The 9338-nt window shown below is 37.8% G+C and overlaps 1 protein-coding gene across 1 annotated transcript in view; it reads left to right on the top strand.

The window, feature by feature from the left end:
- The first annotated feature begins 4318 nt into the window (after nt 1-4318).
- KPNA1 (karyopherin alpha 1 (importin alpha 5)) overlaps nt 4319-9338 on the top strand; it is a 42836-nt gene continuing 37816 nt past the window's right edge. The window contains exons 1-3 of the mRNA XM_010291867.1: nt 4319-4452; nt 6773-6880; nt 8715-8814. Coding sequence (XP_010290169.1) covers nt 4324-4452; nt 6773-6880; nt 8715-8814 — 337 coding nt within the window. The 5' untranslated portion in view covers nt 4319-4323. The remainder of the gene's footprint in view (nt 4453-6772; nt 6881-8714; nt 8815-9338) is intronic.

Here is a 9338-nt window from a genome sequence, read left to right as displayed (position 1 = left end):
CCCCAACTTCCTTGTTCGCCTTCATTTTCAAATCTTCCTCCTCCAATATATTTCCATTGGAAGATAGAATTTCTTGTACAGGTCTACAGTTCTGGAATACATTTCTTTTCTTATTCCTACCCCTAACTCCAAAGAAGGAGAGTTTGTCTCTGACAGTCGTTAATATCAGCAGTGTATTTGGTAATCTTAGTTTCAGTCATCTGGGTTATATATACCATTATGCAGATACTGATTTGTAAGACCTTTATTTTTACATCTGGATACCTCTGACGTGTCACATGGCATTGCTTCTGGCAAAGCCCTTTAGTCTAGTGACAGTGATAGCTGATTTAAGAAGGCAGGAAGTTAATTTTTTTTCCTGTCTAGATGATTGCTTGGGACAAGGTAGGTCATCGCAGTAAGTGACTCTGTGTTTCCCAGTGCCTCTGAATTTCTTTGACTTGATGAGCAAGGAGAAACGTAGTAGTTTTCCGTTCTCCTAGAAATATGTGCTTAGAACACATCCACATTTGGTAGATTTTTTTTGTTTTGATCAGTGAAAAAATTGGGGATCATCATCTGCATTGGGTCTGCAGGGAAATGCAGACATTTAGGAATAGATGGTGTTTTTAATGTTACTAAAAATCATTTTTTCATGGCTGCCAAACTGAGAAGGAGAAAGTGTCATATGGGGTTTGAGTGGTGCTACACAAAAAACCAAAGAATATGCTATGAAAACTTACCAGGTTGCCCGAGGTTTTTATCTATAGACAGGAGTATCAAAAAACGTGGAAAGTACTATGGTATCTTTAGGAAAGAAAAGATGGGTAGAACATTTCCATGGCAACCACCACAGATTTTTCACTAGAAGTAGCATTGATTTTGATAGTGCAGAGAAGAGCCAGGGCCTACTGTTTGCTCTGAAGAAATTACCATGGGTGAATTTAAAGTGCCCATTGAAAGGTTTTCAGTTAAGCCACAACAAAGCTGCTGAAGATGAGTGAGGCAATTTGAAGTTGTTTTGCTCCTGTGGTTTAGTCTGGGTGAAAGGCTACATCCTGAAAAATAGGAGAGAGAGCTATATGGCAAACAATCCTTGGATTACTGTAACAACTAACATAGGATTGTTATATTTTCAGTCCTGAAAAAATAATTTGTATGCTTACACTGAATAGGTCTAAAGATGCTAGCAGTAGATGCGGGCTAGATGAAATCCTGGGTGTGATCATTGAATTTTTCACCAGTAGTTGGGGAACCAGTAAAAGAATGATGAAGAAAGAATTGATTTTTAGATATTGAGGAAATTACAAAAGCTGCTTTTAGAAAATAACTTTGGATTTAGTAGTTATACAGGTTAGATAAAGGTGGTGTGTAAAATGGCTATGTGGTAGAATTTTATTTTACTACCAATGAGGGACTACTATGAAATAAATTATTGAACTCATTACTAGTTGAATTGGTAACTTTTCAATAGTGAAAGGAGCTTAACTTTTTCAAAACCTTTGATAGAAGAAACTGTCTTCCCAGTTATTTGGTGGTAGGAATTTGTAGGAAGGCTTTACTCCCAGGTGAAACACAATACACTATTTTTAAAGGATTTTAAGTGTACAGATTACTCAGAAAATAGAAGAAGGGGTTAGTCAGCAGAGTGAGCTGTCTTGAAAGTCAGAAATGAGAATAGCCAAAAGTTGCAGCAAAAGCTTGTGAAAGGGTGTAATAAATAGAGGATGATTCTTGTGAAGCTGTTAGGTAGAGGGGTTGAGGTAGAGTCAGAGAATTCAAGTAAGTCCTGTGCCTGTATTTTCAGTGAATGAAACGATGTTGTAAAGTACAATGGGAGAGGTCTAATAGAGCTCTGAGATGAAAATGAAAATTATTACCTTAAAGTCCGAAGCAAAATTAATTGAAAGAAATACACAAGTCAGGAGATGAGGGAAAAAATAGGTAAATAAGTGCAATAAGGAAGAATACTCTAAGGAAACTTGCTGATGATGAATTTGGATGGTGTCATTGATGTTTAGAAACACTGGAACATTGTACGGAGGGGCAGCATAATAGAAATGAGATGAAATTTGGTATTAAGAAATGAAGATGTTCCTTGTCAAGGATTTCTGTAAATTAAGAGCTTTTAGGGATTAAAAGTGAAGCTGTGAAATGACTATAGGAGCTACCAAAAGTCCTGAAAACCCAGATGAAGGCAATTATAATCATGTGAGTTTGAGGAGACATGTTTCAGACAAAAAATGGAAAATTATTAATAAAGTCACGGAAGACCTGAGATCTTACCTGGGCTGTTGTGTATTCCCATGTTTGTTCATGTTCAAGGGCAGGTGGACTAGAGTGGCTGCAAAGCAGTTTTCCTGTTAGACATGTCCTTTTAGCTCATGGTTGTCCATCTAGTGTTTGAGTTAATTTTACTAATTCTATAAAATATATCAAATATTTCTTTCAAAATCTTTTAGAAACAAAAAAAAATTTTGTACTCTATTTGTTAGCCTGAACTTCTTTTTACAGTTAAAATCCAGAGCTTCCTCAAAGAGTTTGCATGTTTAATACAAAGGTAGTAGACACTTAAACTAAAAATGTGAAGAAAATGTTACTGCCAAGCATGTTGCAAAAAACATGGACAGTTTAAGCTCAAGACACCTGAAGAAGCACAGGAATAAAGGGGTCTCTAAGCTTTTAAGAATAATGTAGGGAACTTCTGGTGTTCTGAAAGTTATTTTTTTGTCAGGCCTTTACTTATAAAAAAAAGCCATTTCAGGAAGAGCCTTTACAGAAGAACTAGGCTGCTGAATTACTTATGTATATGCTCACGTTTTTGTGTTGCATTCAGTGCAATCTGTGACTGACTGATCTTGAATACAGTAGTTTTGTGTCCCTTAACAGTTTTTAAAATCTCAGTTAGCAGAATACAGAAATGCTTGAAGTGATGCCCAAAATGTCTTCTGTGAAAGTCAGTTCTGATCATCAGAATTCTTACAAAGCGTTGTCAGGTAGCAGCAACTTAAAAAGAAGCTGTAATAAGAAGCACATTTGGGTATCCTCTTTTTAATCTCTTAAAACTCTTTGTGCTAACTGAAAGAAGAGGTTAGAGGAGACTCGATTATACATTTGATGTATTTTAAGTAGGAAACCTAAGCTGTTGAGAATCTGTATACACTCGTGTTGCTCCATTTTAAAGTAAAAAGTACACAGGAGTTAATTTATCACCTGGTCATTCTGTTCTTAAGTTTGAGATAGGTAGCATACTTAATACAATATGTTAGGGTGTTTGAAAGAGACCTTTAAAAGCCCTGTAGAGTACTTTTTGTATGGCATAGTTTCCTATTTTGTATTACAGAGTTGCAGGTATTTGCAACATATTGGAGATTCTGCATCTGTATGAAGATGCATGGAAATACCAAGATGTTTAGAATTTGGTTCCCAATCTTTTTTGTATTTAAAGGGGGGATGTAAGGAAAGAAGTAGCAGCAGAATGGAGCATTAGGAGTACAGACCTGATCCACAGCCCATTGATTTAAGGGGGGCATGGTCTGCACAGTTTCATAGGTATTGTTTCATGCTAAGTAACTCCAAAGTGCAGCATTGTACATTTGAAGATCATCACGAGTAGCTATAAATGCTGATCCACTGAGTTACGTAAGAGACAGTACTTGGAAAGTAGACTGAGAAAAGGCCCCTCTGCATAAACATTGGCAGATTAGAGGCTGGGGGTGGGGAGGAGGGGAAGAAAAGCTCTGCTTTCTTTGCAGGAGGGAGCATTTTCAGTGGTTAAACCATCCTCACCTAGAACTTCGCTCTTCATTTAATTTCTCTTGCAGACCTTGTCTGTATAGAAAGAACACAGGATTGTGTTGAATTAACTTAAAATGTTGATTTGCAGTGCAAAAAAAGCCCCTGTACTGACTTGCAAAGTGAATTAAACTAAAAAGCAGCAAAGAGCCCTTCACTTCTGAGTGAAGTCAGGGGGATGTAATTAGTTTAGCTAAATGTTAAGATTTATTAGTGCAGTTTTGTTTTTAGCCCAGGTGGTATACTCTGCCTTATAGATCTCAGTTCTTCCTTAATAAAATTTATCACTTATTCATGCCTTGCAGCCTCAGAGAGTAAAATAAAAGTTTGTTGGTGTGATGTGAAGAGCTGGCACACCGAAGTGACAATTCTATAAAGCAAAATTTCACACCTTCTAAGTTATTGGAAGTTAGGTGATGGAATATAGGGGGCAGTGGCTGGAAGTGCCTGGCTACAGAGATTAAGAGATGGAGACAGAATATGAAATTATGTGTTATTGAAGAGTAATTATTTTCTGTCTTCTCTTTTTAATTGCATTGTAAAGGAATCATGACGACCTCAGGAAAAGAGAATTTCCGACTGAAGAGCTACAAGAACAAATCTCTAAACCCTGATGAAATGCGTCGCAGGCGGGAGGAAGAGGGTCTTCAGCTACGGAAGCAAAAGAGAGAGGAACAGGTACCGTACTACAGTTGCAATAACTGTAACCAGTCCTTAAACAGTCTTGTCTTGCAGTGTCTGTAGCTCTTTGCTTCTCCCAATCCTCTTCTTAGTTGTTCTTGCCCTGCCAAATTCATAGACAGTCAGTCTGAAATCAGTCACTTGCAGACTTTACTGCCTCTTCTGCAGCTTTACAAAACTTAAGAGTGAGTGCCTCTCATTCGTTCAAGTGTAAGATTGGCCAGAGCAGCTTAAAAATGATTTGAACAAAGCTGTCTGACCTTGCACTGAAGATGACTGAGGAACTCCTGCTTTGTTTTTTGTTTATATTAGAGTTTTTTGTTTGTTTGTTTTGCTACCTGAGTTGTGGATCTAATCTCTGTTCAAAGAGTGGCAAGTTGAGGTGAAATGGAAGGAAACATTTTATTTAGAATAGGAGGAGGAGAAGGTCTGACCAAGTCCTTATAAGTTGCAGTAATGATTTTCTTGATGAAAGAAATAATTTGTTGACCTGAGTCTTCTCAGTTTTCTGTCTTTAAGTTTCAGTTCACTTAGGAATTACAGAAGTTCATGCTAGAAGTGGATTTAGTATATGTTGTAAGCAAAATGATTGAGAAAAATGCTTGGAAACAAAGCTTCTCTACCTGCTCGTGTATTGCTAGTTCTTGCTACTTCATTCACATTGAAAAGTGGCAGATGCTCTGCAGGTTTAATCAGGAAACAGCAGCAATGACAAGACATGATGAAAACCATCTTCTGATAAAACCAGGTAGCACTGAACAGTTCTTCCATTTGTTCTTAGTTGTGTTCATTGGAAACTTTAAGGGATTGGTTCAATTTCAAACAAAGTTATAATAAAGTCTTTTTTTCATCAATGTTGAGGTTTCTGGAGTTGGAATGAAGATAGTAATATGCTTGTATTTGGAATGTTAGGTCATGTCTGGAATCTGTTCTGTTTAACATGATTTTCGCAGTGCCAATACCACATGCTTTCAAGGAAAGGCAGGGGAGAGTTCTGAGGGGGAATTGCAATACTTCTTGTTGATTTTGCTCAGTATTTGCAGGTAGCATTTCCAGACTACTGGTAGCACAGAATGCCATCGGTCTTATTTGTAAAGCTGTTACTAAATTAGGAAAATGAGTCATCTTCTGTCTCATCTGTGCCTCTGCCTTCCCTTGGACTCGGATTACCACAGGTTGCCCAAATAAACCGTGTGGCAGTATTTCCTTCCTGTTAAGGAAAATCGTTAGTCCTAAATGGACTAGCAGTGGAACAGAAGTGGAGTTGCAAGCAGAGTCTGCAGCTCTACAATTTTAGACCTTGTACAGGTACTCCTCTTATGTATTTGGCACATAGCTCATTGAAATTTGTTTAAATTCCCTGTTTTTTGGGGTTTTGTGTATGGTGTGTGTTTTTATTAAGCTGAACAACCCCACAAAACCAACTTCAGGCCTCTGAATTTTCACATAACTTGGCAATATAAAAACTTTTGGTTGTATTTGAGCACATGGTTGTTGAACTTGAGTGGACACTTCATACAGTAGCTTAGAAGGAATAGCATTCCATAAGGATGCATGTCACTGACCTAGGGTTGCTATAGACTTAGCAGTTTTGTATACCATTTCCTCCCCATCTTTTCTGAAGCGAAGAGTAGCAGCAGTCTCTGTCAGGGCTCTGTCTTGCCTGTCTGCAGTGGTGTAAATGTGACATGGCTCAATGCTGGAGTCTTAATTCCTGAACTCAACAGGCCAAGCAGCACTCCCAAAGCCATCTTTTCATTGCTAATGCTTCTTCCAGTGAGACAGTTGGATTAAGGGGAGAAGCCATAGCCTCTCTAGTTCTCTTCATGACATCTCAAACTGGGTACCTTCTCTAAGTGATAGCAACCACTGTTCATCCCAGTATAATTTCAGTCCCATGTGATCATCCTCCAAAGTCCTCTCTTTGCCACCGTAACTCAATTATCCTAGCCTCTGCAGGTGTTCTACAAAGATGTGTTATACACAGCAAGTTTTCAGGTCTTTGAGCCCCAGCATCCTCTGCAAGAAAGCAATTGTCTGGAAGCTAGAGATAGCTCCTAGATGGAGAGGGACAGTGAAGAAGAGAAGGGAGTATCAGTGAGAATTTTTCAGAAATGTTGAGAACCAATGTTCTAGCACATTGCTGTTTTCATTTACTCCATGACTAAGCTTTCTCCATTTACAGTCAGGAGGAGCCCTGTAGCCAGTATACTAGCTTCTTTCAGGTGATAGCATATGTCATTTTTATTGTAGCCTAACATGACATGCCGTGTATATATTGGCTATATAATATATATTAAATGCTTTCTCTCTTTAGTTGTTCAAACGCCGAAATGTTGCAACAGCTGAGGAAGAAGCGGAGGAGGAAGTGATGTCAGATGGTGGCTTCCATGAGGCTCAGATGAACAACATGGAGATGACTTCTGTAAGTGATGAGAAAGGAACAGTGTTGTTTGAAACTGGGCAGGCCTGTTGTGCAGTGACTTGAGGGGAATGGAATTCCAGAAGAATGTGAAAAATGTCATTTAAAGAGCTTGTGGACAGCTCTTAAACACATGTCTTGGTAACTGCCCTGAAACAGATTACATGAGAGAAGAATATTATGGATAGAGTGAATGGTTGCTCAGTTGATGTGCTTTCAAGAAATTAAATAAAATGTCATTGTTCCAGGCAGGCTGATTACTTCCTGGTTTTGTTGTTCACCATTATGGGTGATTTTATCAACTGTTGCACAGAGTTGGTGGGGTTTTTTAATCTGAAATCCATAATGCTTGAAACATGAAAATACAAACCAGGCAATATGTTATTGCAATTTACAAAGTAAAAAGGGGTTCAGTGGAAATCTTTGTTAGTGGACTTTCAAGTGGCACCATTTTTAGCCAGGGTGTTGGAAACACAGCTAGACCTAGTTTATCTATCTGCATGTGTCCTTAAACTCCTTTCGAAGATGAAATTTCATCCTACAGAAAAAACTTCTAGTGGAAATTAGACTTTTCTGCTTTCTCCCTGTTTCTTTACTACAGTCTTCTTCCTGGAAAGTAAAATGGTAAGGGGGTCAGGCTGTAACGGAGAGAATTAAGGAAAGTGCAGTCCTCACTTAAAAGCCTGGCCACTGACCATCACACTTGTGTCTGTATTCAGATTCTGCAAATGATATTTTCATAGAAATCAGGCTGGGGTTGGTTTCTGTTGATGGTTATACCAGCCTTGAAAATTACTGAGAAACAGAGAAATGCCTACAAACGATGTGGTAGATCACTAATAGACTATGTTGTTTTACTCTTCAAGATAGTCTTTAAATGTCAGACAAGTCCTAAATACCATTTAATCATTTGTGTGGAAGCTTATATGAAATAAGTAGATAGCAAAAAGTATGGAAAGGAGCCTATCTAATTGAGATAGATACTACCTTTATACAGTTTACTACTTTTAAATATCATTAATTTCAGGGTCTTAACAGTTGGAGCTGTTAGCTGTCTCGGACAAAGCTTAAGTATTCCCAGCACTGTTGTCCGTCTCCCTATCTATCTAAGGGTTTGGAGCAGACCTATCTAAGGATTTAGGTCAGAAGAAGTGGAAGAAAAAAATCTGACTTTCTTTATGCTTCTTTACATGGGTTTACACGTGTGATGAGCAGAATGACAGATTTTACCTGGCATAAGAAAGGTTCCTGATTTAATTTAGCCATATTAGTGTAAACCATCAGTATTACGGAAAATTTAATACTCTTACTTGATTATGATGACAAGCATTAGGTTTGTCAGCTCTTCTAAAAATGACAGGTGCTGCACATTTTGGTGTAAGGGAATGTGTCAAAATGCACACATTACAGCAATCTAAACAATAGCATAATCAAAGTGGTGTTCTTGCATAACAGTAATTGCTGTTCCAGTTTAAACTACCTTTTGTTGAAGCTGACAATTTTACATTTACTTTGGAGAACAGGAGATAGAAAAAAAGGGGAGAGAATACCAGTGAGAGATTCTGAAGAGTAATTTTCTTGCCATATCTTAAGTAAAATTTTAATTTTGGTTTCCAGAAAAGAAAGACTACACTTAAGAATGGTGCTGCTTATGTAGATGTTCGTGTATGATGACTCATTTGTTGTCCATAATGGTCTTAGCTAGGTTTTAACTCAATAGGAGATAAACTTGATACTGGTTTAGCAAATGTTGTAACTTTTTTACTTCTAATCTCAGATTTTGTTTTCCCTCTTGCTCTCTATCACTCTCATTCTGTCTCCCTGACTTGAATCCTAGAGTGCAGTCATCACCTCTGATATGATTGAGATGATTTTCTCCAATAGTCCAGAACAGCAGCTTTCAGCCACCCAGAAGTTCCGAAAGCTTCTTTCTAAAGGTAAGGGCTGAAATTACTTTGAGAAAAACGTAGAAGCGTCTCTGGCATATGTTTTTACTTTGCTAGCGATAAAGATTGAATTTCATACAGAAATTTCTGGATGAAGCTCTTGTTTTGCAAAATGTCAGCTAGATGTATGTCATAGTTGCTTCTTTCCTTGAGATCTTTATAACTACTAAGTGATGCAGGCAGATGTAATGTCTACTCTTGAATGTAAGTTTAACTATTGTAGGCAGTGTCTCTATGGCTCAAATATGTAGATATACCAAAGTTTGTCTGCATGTGGCATGCCAGAGCAACTTCAGAGAACTGCTGGTGTTGGTCTGCCTAAATTACTGAGTGCATTAGTGGTTTGAATCATGTTACCTTATTACCTAAAAATTCAAGCTGGAATTGTCTTATGGTGACAGATAGGAATCCATTGCCTTTTAGTTAAGGTGAAGTGGTACTGTAGAAAAAGAACACTCTCAGAAAAGAGCAGTCAGTATGTCATTGGATATTATTTTGATTCAGTAATTTGAGAA

Source organism: Phaethon lepturus, unplaced genomic scaffold (assembly GCF_000687285.1).
Source record: "Phaethon lepturus isolate BGI_N335 unplaced genomic scaffold, ASM68728v1 scaffold7790, whole genome shotgun sequence".
NCBI classification, from domain to species: domain Eukaryota; kingdom Metazoa; phylum Chordata; class Aves; order Phaethontiformes; family Phaethontidae; genus Phaethon; species Phaethon lepturus.
The sequence above is the reverse complement of the archived record's forward strand: the minus strand, read 5'-3'. Positions and strand labels throughout refer to the sequence as shown.